The sequence below is a fragment of the Sciurus carolinensis genome, chromosome 14 (genome assembly GCF_902686445.1).
Source record: "Sciurus carolinensis chromosome 14, mSciCar1.2, whole genome shotgun sequence".
NCBI classification, from domain to species: domain Eukaryota; kingdom Metazoa; phylum Chordata; class Mammalia; order Rodentia; family Sciuridae; genus Sciurus; species Sciurus carolinensis.
Window position 1 is genome coordinate 30,739,073 of NC_062226.1, and position 18,296 is coordinate 30,757,368.

General features: G+C 38.3%; 1 protein-coding gene across 1 annotated transcript in view; it reads left to right on the plus strand.

The window, feature by feature from the left end:
* Positions 1–18,296, plus strand: part of Grin3a (glutamate ionotropic receptor NMDA type subunit 3A) — a 173,728-nt gene that overhangs the window by 60,105 nt on the left and 95,327 nt on the right. Inside the window, exon 3 of the mRNA XM_047523662.1 lies at positions 2,757–3,804. Coding sequence (XP_047379618.1) covers positions 2,757–3,804 — 1,048 coding nt within the window. The remainder of the gene's footprint in view (positions 1–2,756; positions 3,805–18,296) is intronic.

Consider the following 18,296-nt stretch of genomic DNA (forward strand, 5'->3'; position numbering starts at 1 on the left):
TGGTGTGAATTGCTTTTTTGCTTTCTTTCTCCCCACAAGTAGACTTTGAGCTTTACAAGACCAATGAGTTTTTATCTCTGTAACTATCAGTGCTAAAATGGTACCTGGTATTTCTCTCAGTTTATTATGCCATTACAACTATGCCTAATTGTTATTTTTTTTTTCTTGTTCTTGTTCATCCAAGAGTCCAAGACTTAAAAAGGAACATGGTAAAATTCAAGTTAAGCGAAAGTAGGTTATCAATCTTTTAATCTCTCAACTAATAGAGTAAGCATTTATACTGTACTTGATTATCATTATATTACAAAGAATATATAGAGAAGACAACTGTCACTAAAAAGCTATCAATGACATTATTTTAATTTATCCTAAGTCTGAAAATAAAATAGGCATAATCTATCATAAATGGGGATTCTCTGGAACCCAGTTTCTCAGTGCCAATTGCACAGTGAAACAGGCACTGGATTTTCTGGGCTGGGAAAGCTGGAGACATATACATTCTGATTGATTTGCTTTCTTTGATGGATGACTGTCTCAGAGCCAGCTGAGCACTGTCCTCCTGTCATGGTTATCTTAAATGTTACCACTGATAATGAGGAATAGGCTGTACTGAAATGAGGGAGCTATATTATCTGTGAAAAAATTCTGAAGACTTCTAGTACTGCCTTCTGAGATGCTTTAAGTATATATACTTATTAAGAGACCATGTCTCAAGGGTTCATCAAGCTAAAAATCCATAATCATTAAGCCCCAAATGTTCTTAAAATAGTGAGACTCCCCTTTCTACAACTTCCACTGTGCTTTCCAGATCACTAATTTGAGTAAATAAAATTAACCTATTTACTACTGGCCTTTTAATCTCTAGGTTATGTCAGCATATGTTTATATATCTATGTTTTAAGAAATCTGAAAGTAGATTTCTTAAGAGAAATACAATCATAATTCCCTTCCTTTGTAAGACTTAGGTAATTATCATTTGATTAATCTATGTATTTTAATGATTTGGCTCCCTGCTTCTCTGAAGAAGCAGAAAACTGTTTTAAAGTCTAAGATAGCTGAGACTTCATTACTTGTTGCATGATAGAAATTATTTTAAGTGATAGAATCCCACTAGGGAGTGCTAACATGAATAATTGCTATTACATGCAATCTACCAAAATGAAGAGTTTCATTGCATTTAATGATACTAGCATCTTCAAATATGATTTACATTTATCTCTAATGAAAATTGGTGCATACTTCACACTTTCTGATTTTTCTATGTCCCTTCTGTGGCAACATACTTCTATTGGCAATTGTAAATTATGGAGTAATGTTTGTGACAGGCAATGGGTGAATGTGTTTTGCTAAGCACCTAGACTTATATCATCTGGTTCCTCAGAATACCTACTATATGGCATTCCACATTTCAATTTAATTCCTTTTAAAGTGTCTTGTGTCACTGCTGTTGGTTTATTTTAATGCAGTATTTGTGTGTGTGTGTGTGTGTGTGTGTGTGTGTCTCCAACTAGAAAAATTCTGATAAAAGACTTGAAAAAGTGACCTGGGAATGGCCTTAATTGAAAACAAAACTTAAATGACATTAAATGATAGCTACCATTTCTAGATTTTTGTTCCATATCAGAAAGTGTGGTTGTGCTTTCTATGCATTATGTCCATCCCTAATAATGAAGGAAGGATTATTTTCCTCATTTTGCTGAGAACGAAACTAAATCTTATAGTTCAGTAAATTGACCAAGGTCAATGCTAGCAGGTGCCTGGGCCAATATTCCAATGCAGTTGAATCTGATGCCAAAGTTTGGGCTATTATTCTGATATGAGGCCTTGAGGGCAAGTTTGGAGATGCAGAGTTTATGTGTTACCTCTTATTTTCTCATCCTCTCAGACTCAAGAAAGACAGAGGCTATGACCAAACATTTTCCTGTCAAGTTTATATCAGAACATATACTGAAAGTGCCTGAATTCATAGAGTTACGAATGGGTTTATCACTTAGTTGGTAATTTTCCTGTCTTTGACTTCTGGCAAAAGTTCTCCCTAGAGCCAAGGCCAATTGTTTTTCTCTAATGACAAGGGAGGGTAGCCTGAGGCTATCCAGAGAACTGCAAGTTTATTTATCATCTTTTTCTTTGTTCCATGGATCATATCCAACATGCAGCCTTGAACTGGCCCCATGAGGAGAGATATATTAATTGCTTACACTCTACAAGGAGAAACATGGTAATAAGATTTGGCTATTTCCTGATTTTATGAATTCAGTTTTAAAGCAATTATAAAAGTAGAGGCATACTTACTAAAACTCACTCCAACACCAGAAATATTTATTGAGCAGATTTAGTTGTAATGAAATATAGGGAATGGCAGAAATTGTTGGTTAAAAATGCTCAGAATCTCCAAAACTTGGAAAGCTCTGAAAGTATATAACAGTTTATAACAGAAAACAAGTATACATCTCTTAACTAAAAATTAAAAGATTTGGAGGAAGACCAACTGTCAAGCACCTGACTAGGGTGTTAAAACCTAAGGGTAAGATCTCATTAGTTCAGAGAAATAGGAATAGTCTCCTAGAAAGATTTTAGCTTATTAATACCTGAAGAAAGTATGGGCAATACCGAGAGAGAGAGAGAGAGAGAGAGAGAGAGAGAGAGAGAGAGAGAGAGGGTTTTGTTGTTGTTAAGACAGAGAGGCAAAGATGAGCATGGCTTCCTACCTTTGCTTCACCTCTTCCTTACTTTTCAACTTTGCTCCTCTTTACTAGGTTTCTAGCCAATACCACTTTCAGAGGCCTCAGTGGTTCCATCAAAGTAAAAGGTTCCATCATCATCAGCTCAGAAAACAACTTTTTCATCTGGAATCTGCAACATGACCCTATGGGAAAGCCAATGTGGACCCGCTTGGGCAGCTGGCAGGGTGGGAAGATTGTCATGGACTATGGCATATGGCCAGAACAGGCCCAGAGGCATAAAACTCACTTCCAGCACCCAAGTAAGCTACACTTAAGAGTGGTTACCCTGATTGAGCACCCATTCGTCTTCACAAGGGAGGTAGATGATGAAGGCTTGTGTCCTGCTGGCCAACTCTGTCTCGACCCTATGACTAATGACTCCTCCTTATTAGACAGCCTATTTAGTAGCCTCCATAGCAGTAATGATACAGTGCCAATCAAATTCAAGAAGTGTTGCTATGGATATTGCATTGATCTGCTGGAAAAGCTAGCAGAAGACATGAACTTTGACTATGATCTCTATATTGTTGGGGATGGAAAGTATGGAGCTTGGAAAAATGGCCACTGGACTGGGCTGGTGGGTGATCTTTTAAGTGGGACTGCCCACATGGCAGTCACTTCCTTCAGCATCAACACTGCACGGAGCCAGGTGATTGATTTCACCAGCCCTTTCTTCTCCACCAGCTTGGGCATCTTAGTGAGGACCCGAGATACTGCAGCTCCCATTGGAGCCTTCATGTGGCCACTCCACTGGACTATGTGGCTGGGGATTTTTGTGGCCCTGCATATCACTGCCATCTTTCTCACTCTGTACGAATGGAAGAGTCCATTTGGTATGACTCCCAAGGGACGGAATAGAAATAAAGTCTTCTCCTTCTCTTCAGCCCTGAATGTCTGTTACGCCCTCTTGTTTGGTAGAACAGCAGCCATCAAGCCCCCAAAATGCTGGACTGGAAGATTTCTAATGAATCTTTGGGCCATTTTCTGTATGTTTTGCCTTTCTACGTATACGGCAAACTTGGCTGCTGTCATGGTAGGTGAGAAGATCTATGAAGAGCTTTCTGGAATACATGACCCTAAGGTAATACTTCCTTTTACTCTGGCTTTTGTTATTGCCCATTATAACTCCATATGTTGTGTCTTATGCTACAGTATACATATCTTCCTCCCCTAATGCAAGAATGGTCTTTCAGAAAACAAAGAGACTATCTAAAATATGTTGCCTAGTTAAACTAAGTGTTTTGTTTTATTAAATGAAACAAAATAGTGAGGTGTTTCAGTGGGTGATTGTTCCAGATAAAGTATTTCAAACACAAACATCTATTGATGCAGCTTCTCCTTGTGCTGTTTCACCATTGGACAGAAAATAGCCATCCGGAAATAGTTTTCCACAGTATTTTTTACCCAAAGCAGATCTCCAAAACTGATTAATTACTTCTCTTTGGAAATAATGGAAATAAATAAGAGTATCCATATTTTAGATAGTTAAGCATTTTTGCCAAAAATAATAAAATAGAAACTAACATTCAATAGTAAGTATACCAATAGATGTGCTGAACAAGGAATACTAAGCTGAGGTGGCAGAATTAACTGAGGACATGGTATACTTATAGAGTAAGGGAACTTATGTAGTTGGCCACTTTAGACTAAAAGAAGGCTTCCAGCATTCATGTTAGAATGTCCTGGGATAGTCAAGAGAAGTGCAGACAAGAAAATTGAATCTATCGAGGATACTTTTATATCTTAGAGATACCTGATCTTTCAGGTAGAAAGAAGCAGGGTAGGGGGCAGAGTGCAGGTAGAACATGATAAAAATCAGGTAATGACAGTCATATGTATGTTCTCTCTGGATTAAAATGAGATCCATATTAGTGACAGGGAATATGAAGAATCTAGCCAACCCAGTGGGAATAAAGAGAAGGAGGCTGTCAAAGCCTAAGACCATCAGCATGAGTCTCAAGGTAATATCGCAGTCCTGATGGAGAACAGAATACAGATCCTGAGCAGTACATTCAAAATGTGTAGGATACACCTTGTAAAGATTGGAGAATGCTCCATTTCAGTAGGCTCACTCAGAACACAGTTTTCAAAGCAATTTGAACTAAACTGAGTCCTTCAAATGGTGAAACACCCATCATACATTTTCAAATCCCTCATGCCATACCAAATCTCAAGGTATTGAATCATTCACTGTATATTTCTGTTAAATATTTAAAATTAACTTCTTAGAACATGAACAAATAGGACATTTGAATCTTTAGTAACTGATGGAATGAACTAGAGATCTGGTAGCAACTTCAAATATTCTTTGGACAGTTTCAGTTAGGATGTAAGGTCTGTTTTGCAACCAAAATAACATGAGAAAATTGACCCATATATTACTGCAAACCTGGTAAGTAGCACAAGCATCATAAAATGATAGAGCTAACAATGCCTCACTAACTAGGCAAGGAATTGTGTTGCTTCTTAATGAGCACTCCAGACTAGAATTCAGTGAACATAAATAAAGTCTTGAACATAAAAAATTGCATCACCCTAAAGAGAGATTCTGATGATAAACCAACATTCATACTATATAGCAGTGTTAGCCTCCCATATTTGTCCTTTTCCCCAGTAGTCCTGTAGATCTTTTGAAGAGTCAGTCTTACTAGACACTTACAAAGATTTTTTGTAAGAATCTTGCAAAATTCTTCTTAATTATAAATCTTCTAAATCTTCTAAATTATAAACTCAAAATGAAAACCATTCGATCCAATCTAGTACAGAAAAACAATATATTCCCTTTGGGCAAAACATTATCTGATGTAAAGGGTTGAACATTATCTGATGTAAAGGGTTGAACACGATACTAACTAGAGTTTCACTCATTAGAACCAAGGATTGCCAAATTAAGTCATGGATGTGATGCATGAAAGGTCTGAAGCAGTGACTATTCTAGAGGATTAAAAAGAAATCAGATGGATAAACCATACATGATAATAAAACAATTTTTAAGCAAAAAGGAATACTTAATCCTCAACTCCAGCAAAATAAAGAAGTGAAATTTTTAGAAAACTAACCCAGCCCACAATAAAACATCTGCAAAACTGGAAAAAGTCAGCTGAATGTTATAGTAGGTCTTTTTTTTTTAATAAGTACACTGCAATTATACATAATAGTGGGATTCATTATGCTATGTTCATACATGTACATAACATAATTTGATCAATCTCATTCCCCATGACCTCCCTTCCCTCCTCTCCTTCCTCTCTCTGACCCCTTGCTCTATTCTACTGGTCTCCCTTCTATTATTTTTTAAATTGATGCATCATAATTGTATATGAAAGCAGGATTCACTGTGGCATATTCATACATGGATATAGCATAATTTGGTATATTTCATTCTCCAGTACTTCCCTATGTCTTCCCATTCTCCCTCCAATTTCCCTTCTTCTACACTATTGTTCTTCTTTCTGTTTTCATGAGATCCCCTTTTTATTGCTTTTTTCTCTTTCTAGTTTTCACATGAGAGAAAACATTTGACCCTTTGAGTCTTGCATCTTTCACTTAGCATGATGTTCTCCAGTTCCATCCATTTATCAGCAAATGCTATAATTTCATTCTTATTCATGACTGAATATAACTCAATTATGTATTTAGACCATAGTTTCCTTATCCATGTATCTTTTGACAGACACCTGGGCTGGTTGCTAATGGCTATTATGAATTGTACTGCTATAAACATGGGTGTGCTTGTATCACTGTGGTATGTTGACATCAGTGCTTTGGGATAAATACCAGGAAATGTAATAGTTGGATCAAATGGCAGTTGATGAAGTGGAACATGCCTTAATCTAAACTATTGTCAATTTGAGATAATAAATTAATTTCCAATGAAGGATCATAACAATATGTGTGTGTGTGTGTGTGTGTGTGTGTGCACGCATACGCTCCCGTGATATGTACTAGCATTGTTTCTATGTTAAAAAAAAAACCTCTCATTTATAGGGTTTCTACCTGAAGGCACCCACATTGTTTGACTGTGTCAAGTTTTGATATGCTTACTTTGCACCTGGACTTTTGGGAAATAATGTTGGTGACAGAATTTTTTAGTTTTCATTCAGACACAGTGTTATGTAAACTACGTAATGCCCTCACCCTCCCACAGACACATGAGATAAAAATAATTTCTATACCTGCTGATCACTCAGCATTCATTCTTAAATATATCATAGTTACTAGCATGAGGTTTTTTTTCTCTCCTGCCAATGCTAAATTGAGGAAAGCTCCACCTGTTTTTTACACTGAGCAATATGGCAAAATTTGAAGGTAAATAACTCAGATAATTTTACTTGAGTAAGTAAGGTCAAAAGACATAAACACAAAGAGAAACAACTTAGAAATTATAAACATGCCAATGTTTAGAAACAGATTGAGTACTGTTGAAGTTTTATAAAAGATGATCACCTTCAACTCAGTAATTTACTAAGTGGAAATCTTAATTAGCAAGGCAAAGTTGTACTATTTCCTGAAGAGCGCTCAGAATTTGGACACAGAATCAGGGGAGGAGAAATGGACATTCCAAACAAAGGAGCAGAATGAACTACTTGGAGGTGGAAAGGATGAAGCACATTCAGGAAATCAGTTGGAATCTGATTTAACCACAGCAGTTGTTACAGCAGGGGAGGGAGGTGAGATCCAAGTCTGAAAGCAGCCAGTCTAGTTGAGGTAAGGTAACAGAGGATCTTGAATGTCAAGGGAAGAAAGTCAATTTCTGATAATAGATCTTCACTGCCACTTTTGAACAATGGAATAGCACAGTAGAAAGGCGTCTGTTTACCTAACTGCTGGAGTTAGGGTATTGTTCAGTGACAGAGCATTTGCTTCTTGTGCTAGAGGCCCTGGGTTCAACCCCCACTGCCAAAGAAATAGACTGCTTTCGGGGCAGCAAGCAATCAAAACTGAAAGAAAAAATAAACAGAGTTGAAGTTATAGCTATGGTCACTGATAGGAAGAAGGAAGGATGTGATAAATATTGTGGTGCTCCCATCAGTAGGACTTAGCAAATAATAGGGCATGAGAAGCAACAAAGAGTCACACCTTCAAGATGAAGTCCTGAGTGCCTAAGAAAATGATGGTACTATTTGGGAGGCAGACAAAGCAGTTTATAGGCTAGGAAATATGGTGACCAGGCCAGTTTCATTCATGGCATTTTAAAATCTACTTTGAATACTCAGATGAAATTTAGTTGGTATTTGGAAACATGGAGCTGGAGTTCAGGAATGAGATTGAAGCTAATAGAAATCCTGAGTCAAGATGTGGAGCTGTATTAAAACCCTGGAGGAATATAAGATCAAGGAGTTCCCAAGTATCGTGGTTTGAATATAAAGCGTCCCCAAAAGCTCAGGAGGCAATGTAGCAATAAGCAGAGGTGAAATGTTTATATTATGATAGCTGTAACCTAATTAGTGGCTTAACCACTTGATGGCTTATTGAAAGAATGACTCTACTGGGTGAAAACAGTAGGCAGGTAGGTGTGGCTGGAGGAAGTAGGTCACTGGGGGCATGCCTTTGGGGTTAACTTTTTGTCCCTGATGCTTTGCTTCTCCTCTGTTTCCTGGCTGCCAGACGTTGAGAAGTTTTTTCCCCACTATGACTTTCTGCCATGATGTTGCACCTCAGCTCAGGCTCAGAGCAATGGAGCTGGCAGGCCCTGGACTGAATCCCTGAAACCATGAGTCCAAAGTAAATTTTTCTTCTTCTTAAGTGTTTCTTGCCAGGTATTTTACTCACAGTGAGGGAAAGCTGACTGACCTCAGGTGCTGGAGGATAAGATCTGTGGGGAGATGAGGTATAAGAGAAAGAGGGAAAGGTGCTTTGTAGTAAAGTCATATGGACCCTTCCGTGCCCCTCTGTAGATTGAATATTGACATTTTAAGAAGGTTGGTATCATCCTTCCTTGCTATGCTTAACTTCTTACCAGTGGTTTTGAGAGAAGACAGGCACGGATCAATGCCCAGTCCAAACCAGGAGAATTAGGAAGTGTGTGTGTGTGTGTGTGTGTGTGTGTGTGTGTGTGTGTGTGAATGTTTCATGATACTAAATTTATGTGATTTGATTATTTTCCAGTATTGTTTAAAATTCCCTTCTCATTCTTCAAATTCACTTCACAGCATGCTAGTTCTGATGAAAGAGAGCTTATTTACATAGAAGAACCACAGATCTCTTGTGGTTCTTTTGGAACATTTGTTTTTATGCTCTAAGCTGAAAATCCTTCCAATCTGAACCAGAAATGACTTGTTCTATGAAATATTGGTCACACTCCGAAGATTATTCCACCTCAGATGCACCTTCTGCCTCATTTCTCTTCACACCCTTCATCCCTCTCATCTGCTAGATGGCAGGACAGCTCCCCTTATACCATGTGTCTTTTTCTTCCTGCTTTCACTACTCACAACCCAGTTACCTCACCTCAGAAAGAGGTTCCTGTGTGTTCACGTTAATGCTCTTGAACACCTGCCTCCATCTGTTCTCCTGCAACTCTTCTTTGATTGTCTTGGGATACACTTCCCTGTTTCTCATATTTGCATACCCCAGACCTTTGAGAAGAACAGCCTGCAGAGTATCCCAGAAGCATTTGCTTGAGAAAGGTGCTCAGGTTCATCAATGGAAACTAAGCTCTGGTTACACCAAAGTAAGCTCTGGTGTGCTGTTGCATAGTAGGTGCCTATAAATAACAATTATGTGCTGTATATTTCAGAAAGCTACTAGAAAAGATTTTGGATGTTTCACAAAAAAGAAATGATAAATGTTTGAGGGGACAGAAATGTTTACCCTGATTTGAACATTACACAAAGTGTACATGTATCAAAACATCACATGGTACCCCTGTGTATGTACAATTTTATGATTTCATATATCCATTTTATTTTTTTATTTATTTTTTTATTTTTCTTTTTTCTTTTTTTTTATTGTATACAAATGGGATACATGTTGTTTCTCTATTTGTACATACAGTCAAGGCATACCATTTGTGTAATCATACGTTTACATAGGGCAATGATGTTTATTTTTTTCTTTTTCCCTTCTCCCCCACCCCTCCCACCCCTCTTTTCCCTCTATATAGTCCTTCTTTCCTTCATTCTTACCGCTCTCCTTATCCCTAACCCTAAACCTAACCCTAAACCTAATGCTAACCCCTCCCACCCCCCATTATATGTCCTCATCCGCTTATCAGCGAGATCATTCGTACTTTAGTTTTTTGAGACTGGCTTATCTCACTTAGCATGATATTCTCCAATTTCGTCCATTTGCCTACAAATGCCATAATTTTATCATTCTTCATTGCGGAGTAATATTCCATTGTATATATATGCCAGTTTCTTTATCCATTCATCAACTGAAGGGCATCTAGGTTGGTTCCACAATCTGGCTATGGTGAATTGAGCAGCAATGAACATTGATGTGGCTGTATCTCTGTAGTATGCTGATTTTAAGTCCTTTGGGTATAGGCCAAGGAGTGGGATAGCTGGGTCAAATGGTGTTTCCATTCCAAGCTTTCTGAGGAATCTCCACACTGCTTTCCAGAGTGGCTGCACTAATTTGCAACCCCACCAGCAATGTATGAGTGTTCCTTTTTCACCACATCCTCGCCAACACCTATTGTTGCTTGTATTCTTGATAATTGCCATTCTAATTGGGGTGAGATGAAATCTTAGGGTAATTTTGATTTGCATTTCCCTTATTACTAGGGATGTTGAACATTTTTTCATATATCTGTTGATTACTTGTACATCTTCTTCTGTGAAGTGTCTGTTCATTTCCTTAGCCCATTTGTTGATTGGATTATTTGTATTCTTGGTGTAGAGTTTTTTGAGTTCTTTATAGATTCTGGAAATTAGCGCTCTATCTCAGGTATGGTTGGCAAAGATATTCTCCCACTCTGTAGGCTCTCTCTTCACATTTCTGATAGTTTCCTTTGCTGAGAGAAAGCTTTTTAGTTTGAATCTATCCCAGTTGTTGATTCTTGCTTTTATTTCTTGTGCTATGGGAGTCCTATTATGGAAGTCTGATCCTAAGCCAACAAGTTGAAGATTTGGACCTACTTTTTCTTCTATAAGATGCAGGGTCTCTGGTATGATTCTGAGGTCCTTGATCCATTTTGAGTTGAGTTTTGTGTAGGGTGAGAGATAGGGGTTTAATTTCATTCTATTGCATATGGTTTTCCAGTTTTCCCAGCACCATTTGTTGAAGAGGCTATCTTTTCTCCATTGCATATTTTTGGAACCTTTGTCTAGTATGAGAAAATTGTATTTATTTGGGTTTGTGTCCATGTCCTCTATTCTGTACCATTGATCTACCTGTCTATTTTGGTACCAATACCATGCCGTTTTTGTTACTATTGCTTTGTAGTATAGTCGAAATTCTGGTATTGCAATACCCCCTGCTTCGCTCTTGCTACTGAGGATTGCTTTAGCTATTCTAGGTTTTTTATTCTTCCAGATGAATTTCATAATTTCTTGCTCTATTTCTGCAAGGTACATCATTGGGATTTTAATTGGAATTGCATTGAATCTGTATAGCACTTTAGGTAGTATAGCCATTTTGACAATATTAATTCTTCCTATCCAGGAACATGGGAGATCTTTCCATCTTCTAAGGTTTTCTTTAATTTCTTTCTTTAGTGTTCTGTAGTTCTCATTGTAGAGGTCTTTCACCTCTTTTGTGAGATTGATTCCCAAGTATTTTATTTTTTTCGATGCTATTGTGAATGGGGTAGTTTTCCTTATTTCTCTTTCTGAAGATTCATCACTTATGTATAAAAATGCATTGGATTTATGAGCATTGATCTTGTAACCTGCTACTTTACTGAATTCACTTATGAGTTCTAAAAGCTTTCTGGTGGAATTTCCAGGTTCCTCTAAATATATAATCATGTCATCAGCGAACAGGGATAGTTTGAGTTCTTCTTTTCCTATTCGTATCCCTTTAATTTCTTTGGTTTGTCTGATTGCTCTGGCTAGAGTCTCAAGGACGATGTTGAATAGAAGTGGTGAAAGAGGGCATCCCTGCCTTGTTCCAGTTTTTAGGGGGAACGCTTTCAATTTTTCAACATTTAGAATGATATTAGCCATGGGCTTAGCGTAGATTGCCTTTATAATGTTAAGGAATGTTCCCACTACCCCAATTTTTTCTAGTGTTTTGAGCATGAAGGGATGCTGTATTTTATCAAATGCTTTTTCTGCATCTATTGAAATAATCATGTAATTCTTAACTTTAAGTCTGTTGATATGGTGAATGACATTTATTGATTTCCGAATGTTGAACCAACCTTGCATCCCTGGGATAAAACCCACTTGATCGTGGTGCACTATCTTTTTAATATATATTTGTATGCGATTTGCTAAAATTTTGTTGAGAATTTTTGTGTCGATGTTCATTAAGGATATTGGTCTGAAATTTTCTTTCCTCGATGTGTCTCTGTCTGGTTTAGGTATCAGGGTGATATTGGCTTCATAGAACGAGTTTGGGAGGGTTCCCTCCTCTTCTATTTCATGGAATAGTTTGAGGAGTATTGGAATGAGCTCTTCTTTAAAGGTTTTGTAGAACTCGGCTGAGAACCCATCTGGTCCTGGACTTTTCTTTGTTGGTAGGCTTTTGATGACCTCTTCTATTTCATTGCTTGAAATTGATTTATTTAAGTTGTGTATGTCCTCCTCGTTCAGTTTAGGTAATTCATATGTCTCTAGAAATTTGTTGATGTCTTCGAGGTTTTCTGTTTTGTTGGAGTATAGATGTTCAAAATAGCTTCTAATTATGTTTTGTATTTCACTCGTGTCTGTTGTGATGTTTCCTTGTTCATTCCGAATTTTAGTAATTTGAGTTTTCTCCCTCTTTCTCTTTGTTAGTGTGGCTAAGGGTTTATCAATTTTATTTATTTTTTCAAAGAACCAACAATTTATTTTGTTAATTTTTCCAATTGTTTCTTTTGTTTCAATTTCATTGATTTCAGCTCTGATTTTAACTATTTCCTGTCTTCTACTACTTTTGGTATTGGTCTGCTCTTCTTTTTCTAGCGCTTTGAGCTGTAGTGTTAAGTCATTTATTTGTTGATTTCTACTTCTTTTTTTGAATGCACCCCATGAAATAAATGTTCCTCTAAGTACTGCTTTCATAGTGTCCCAGAGATTTTGATATGATGTGTCTTTGTTCTCGTTTACTTCTAAGAATTTTTTATTTCCCTCCTGAGGTCTTCTGTTATCCATTCATCATATAATAGTGTATTATTTAATCTCCAGGTATTGGAGAAGTTTCTGTTTTTTATTCTGTCATTTATTTCTAATTTCAATCCATTATGATCTGATAGAGTACAAGGTAGTATCTCTATCTTCTTGTATTTGCTAACAGTAGCTTTGTGGCATAAAATATGGTCTATTTTAGAGAAGGATCCATGTGCTGTTGAGAAGAAAGTGTATTCGTTCTTTGTTGGATGGTATATTCTATATATGTCTGTTAAGTCTAAATTGTTGATTGTGTTGTTGAGATCTATAGTTTCTTTATTCAATTTTTGTTTGGACGATCTATCCAGTGGTGAGAGAGGTGTGTTAAAATCGCCTAGTATTATTGTGTTGTGGTCTATTTGATTTCTGGAATTGAGAAGGATTTGTTTGACGTACGTGGATGAGCCAATGTTCGGGGCATAGATATTTATGATTGTTATGTCTTGCTGATTTATGCTTCCCTTAAGCAGTATGTAATGTCCTTCTTTATCCCTTCTGACTAGTTTTGGTTTGAAGTCCACATTATCTGAAATGAGGATGGATACTCCAGCTTTTTTGCTGTGTCCGTGTGCATGGTATGTTTTTCCCCATCCTTTCACCTTTAGTCTATAGGTGTCTCTTTCTATGAGATGAGTCTCTTGCAGGCAGCATATTGTTGGATTTTTCTTTTTAATCCAATCTGCCAGTCTGTGTCTTTTGATTGATGAATTCAGGCCATTAACATTCAGGGTTATTATTGTGATATGATTTGTATTCCCAGTCAATTGACTCATATTTGTTTTTGACATGATTTGGTTTCTCCTTTATTTGGCTATTCCTTTAGGGTAGCGCCTCCCTTTGCTGATTTGCTTCTTTGTTTTTCATCTCTTCCTCATGGAATATTTTGCTGAGAATGTTCTGTAATGCTGGCTTTCTTTTTGTAAATTCCTTTAGCTTTTGTTTATCATGGAAGGATCTTATTTCATCGTCAAATTTGAAGGTAAGTTTTGCTGGGTATAAGATTCTTGGTTGGCATCCGTTTTCTTTCAGGGCTTGGTATATGTTGTTCCAGGCCCTGCTAGCTTTTAGGGTCTGGATTGAAAAATCTGCTGATATTCTTATTGGTTTCCCTCTGAATGTAATTTGATTCTTTTCTCTCACGGCCTTTAAAATTTTGTCTTTATTTTGTGTGTTAGGTATTTTCATTATAATGTGCCTTGGTGTGGGTCTGTTGTAATTTTGTATGTTTGGAGTTCTATAAGCCTCTTGTACTTGGTTTTCCATTTCATTCTTCAGATTTGGGAAATTTTCTGTTATTATTTCATTGAATAGATTGTTCATTCCTTTGGTTTGTTTCTCTAAGCCTTCCTCAATCCCAATAATTCTTAAATTTGGCCTTTTCATGATATCCCATAATTCTTGTAGATTCTGTTCATGATTTCTTACCATCTTTTCTGTTTGGCCAACTTTGCTTTCAAGATTAAATAATTTGTCTTCAATGTCTGAGGTTCTGTCTTCCAGGTGTTCTATCCTATTGGTTATGCTTTCTATGGAGTTTTTAACTTGGTTTATTGTTTCCTTCATTTCAAGTATTTCAGTTTGTTTTTTCAATATCTCTAACTCTTTATTGAAATGATCTCTTGCTTCCCGTATTTGGTCTTTTAACTGTTGATTGGTGCGATCATTTAATGCCTGCATTTGCTCTTTCATCTCCTCCTTCAAATCCTGCATTTGCTCTTTCATCTCCTCATTAGCTTCCCTGATCGTTTTAATTACGTACATTCTGAACTCCCTTTCTGACATTTCTTCTGCTGTGCTGTCATTGGGTTTTATTGATGTAGTATCTAGGTTTGTTTGGGACACTTTCTTTCCTTGTTTTCTCATATTGGTCAGCTGTCAGTGGTACCCTGAGATATTGCAGTTTTCCGCTATTGGCTTATAGTGTCCCGGTAGATTTCCAGTGTATCACCTCCCAGCCTTCAGTAGCCTGATGTCTCGGAGGAATCTGATAATGCAGCACATCCGAAGAAAACTGCCCCTAGCCCCCTACTGGTTCCACGGTTTGGAACTGGCTCTGTGCGGAAAGTCTCTCACTGTGGGCCTGCACCATGCAGCTGGCCGTGTGGGAGGAGCCCACTGCCGGAGTGTGGAAGGCTACCTTGGGAAGACTCCAGCTGCCCTGCCCAGCTCCAATAAGCCACCTCTATCTGGGCCTGCCACCCAGGCCGAGCTTTACCCAGTGGGCAGACTCACCCGTGGCTCTATTTCAGTCCGAGTCTCTCAATGCCTCCCCTTCTTAACTCCTGGGTTCTGGAGCGACTGGGGGTGCAGTCTCCCTCTAGGCCGCCATCTTGGATCGTCCCGTGAATAGAGCCTGCGGCTGGAGTGGGCAGAGCCGCCTGAAGAGATCTCTGGCTGCCCTGCCCTGATCCCAGAGGCTGCTTGCGGATCGAAGCTCTCCATTGGTTCGGGGGCTTGTGGCTGGTTCTATGTAGAAAACCTCTCACTGGGCGGTCTGGTCTGAGAAGCTAGCCTTGAAAGGCACCTCCCACCGCAGGGGTCCAGGCTACCTGGGGAAGTCTCTGGCTGCCCTATCCTGGTCCCTGAAGCTGCTTGTGTGCCAGAGTACGCTGTGCTGCGCTGGCTCCAGGACTTGGAGCTTGTTCTGGTCAGAAAGGCTCTCACTAGCGGGCCCGCTCCGGGAACCTGGAGAAGCTGGCTGTGTGGGCGGGGCCCCCACCGCCGGAGTGCGCAGGACTGCCTGTGGAAGACTCTAGCTGCCCTGCCCGGCTCCGATAAGCCACCTCTATCTGGGTCTGCCACCCGGGCCGAGCTTTACCCAGTGGGCAGACTCACCTGTGGCTCTATTTCAGTCCGAGTCTCTCAATGCCTCCCCTTCTTAACTCCTGGGTTCTGGAGCGACTGGGGGTGCAGTCACCCTCTAGGCCGCCATCTTGGATCGCCTATCCATTTTAAAATACATTTGATCAAAGAAAAAAGAAAAGAGAAATGCACTCCAAGGAATTGATGCCATTAGTTCTTATAGTCCATCTAAGCACCCTAAATCTGAAAAAGGGGCAACCAAATGTTCCATATACTCTCCTTAAATTATCCTTTTCTGTTGCATATAATACTTTAAAATTTAATAACAGCTTTTTCTTATTTTTGTGTAGTTTGTGGTTCTAGACCCAAATTCTAGCTATGGTTTTGACTTTTTTTAATCCTAGTCTTATAATTATAAAATATTTCTATGGGGGAATTTATGTGTTTGAACAAATATCTATTGACTTGAAATGCAAGATTTGTGATGATCTGTATTTATATAGGTTCTTCTGCAAATTGAGTCTTGACAGCAGAAGTGTTTGTAATCCTGATTTCAAATAACTAACAATAAATTGAATAGGTCCATGTTTCCTCTTGATAATAATCATTTAGCATGCAAGCTATACATTTAACACAATTAATAAAACTGTTAAGAATTAAGAGGGTGAATATTTCATCTCTGTTTTGGGGTTGGCTTCAACCAACCACTTCAAATCAGAAAAAAAAATTAAAAGTAAATGACTGTGTAAGACAGACCGATTCATGATTCACTGAATGTTGCAACAGTCCATAAAGGCTGGACATTTTTTCCCTGATATGTGATCAGAGAGAAGAGATAATCTTGTAGCTGGCTGCTCCTACAGATAACCCCAAGGGATAGGGACTAGCCTGCTATGCATATGAAATCCAAGAGATAGTTCTGTCTTTATTTAAGTCTTTTTTTCCAGAATAATTTATTTTATGCTAAAAGTAATATGTAAAGCTTCTCATAGCCTCCCACCAACTCCTCTGGGAAGCAGCTCCATGCTTCAAAGTCGGTGGGCTCTTGAAGCATGAGACCATGTAGGCAATAATTTATGAGTGCTGTATTTAATAGAGCTTATTTGGCTATTTCCCCAACAAAAACTAGCACTATTCACTATAGGTGCTGCAGAAAGTAAAGTAGACAGATGGAATCAAGCATCCATTGCATGTCATCCAAAGTGATTTCCTTTCAGCATTTTGGGATGACTGGTAGGTAGACAGAAACTATAGTATTATTTTGATCTAGCGAGGCCTCCGTGTGAGTTTATGGTCTAAGATGTGGATCTGGGCATTCTTAGAAACTTCCAGTCATTGGCATCCACTGTGCTGGGATATAAGACCAGATGAGAAAATCCCTTCACAAATCATGAAGCACGCTGGAAAATAAAACCCCTCATAGAACTGAATTGACCCAGTCGAAAGGGCACTAGAGGATTCAAAGTGAGTTATTTGTTCATTTTAACAGATTTCCTTATACTTCTTTTCCAGCTTCTCACATATAATGTCCCCTTATCCCTGAGTCTCTAATATGAAAGAGAGAGAGAGAAAAAAAAAAGAGAGAGAGAAAGAAAAAAGAAAGAAAGAAAGAAAGAGAGAGAGAAAGAAAAGCTCCTTATAGCCTCCTTAGAAGGCTAGGGTTATTGTATGGCAAATGACAGTACTGCTTTAGAAAACCAATCCTGATGAACATTCAAGTAAATATTAGAAATTAAATAAACCTGATGTGAAGACAAGAGCAAACTTTAATCAGAAATATTGAAGCAAAGGACAGTGGCATAGGCATAGTGGGAAATGCTTCCAAAATAATAAAATCCACCTTTATTGATCCTCATATAACAGCATGTGGCTGCCCAATAAAACATATAAATTCACATAATAAAAGCTGACCATGAAGAAGTAAGGGATGTCATAACTCCAAGGCAAACAAGATGCTGAAAATGGGGCTTGAGAGAAGGTAAAAGGCAAGTACAGCAATTCATTCATTCTTTCTTTAATTCACCCAGTAAGAGCAACTTCTGTTCCAGGAACCACTCTAGGTGACTGGGGATTTTGTAGTAAGCAAAATAGACACTGTTCCTGAAATGTGGAATTCAATGAGAAAGAAAGAAAGACACTAATCAAGGGAGCACATAAATCAAGTAAGGATTAAAACCATATGAAGTTACTGTAGAGGAAAATACAACATAACCTAAGAGCCTTGCAGGAGACATGATTTGAATGGAGAGTCAGAGAAGCCCCTGCAGGAGATCAGTAAGCTACAGGGGATTTGAGTGGGGATGCTAGAGAAGTGCATGGTAGGATGATGGGCAGCACATACAGAAGTCCTGGGGCCACTCCATCACCAACTACGAGACTGGCTGGAAGGCCAAGACAAGAGAAATGAAAGTAGGACAAATAACAAGGTGAGATTTTGACTACCACATATTTCTAAAAGAAAAAAAATGCCAAGAAATACCATAGTCCAGGAATAAATTCACTTCCCACAAGT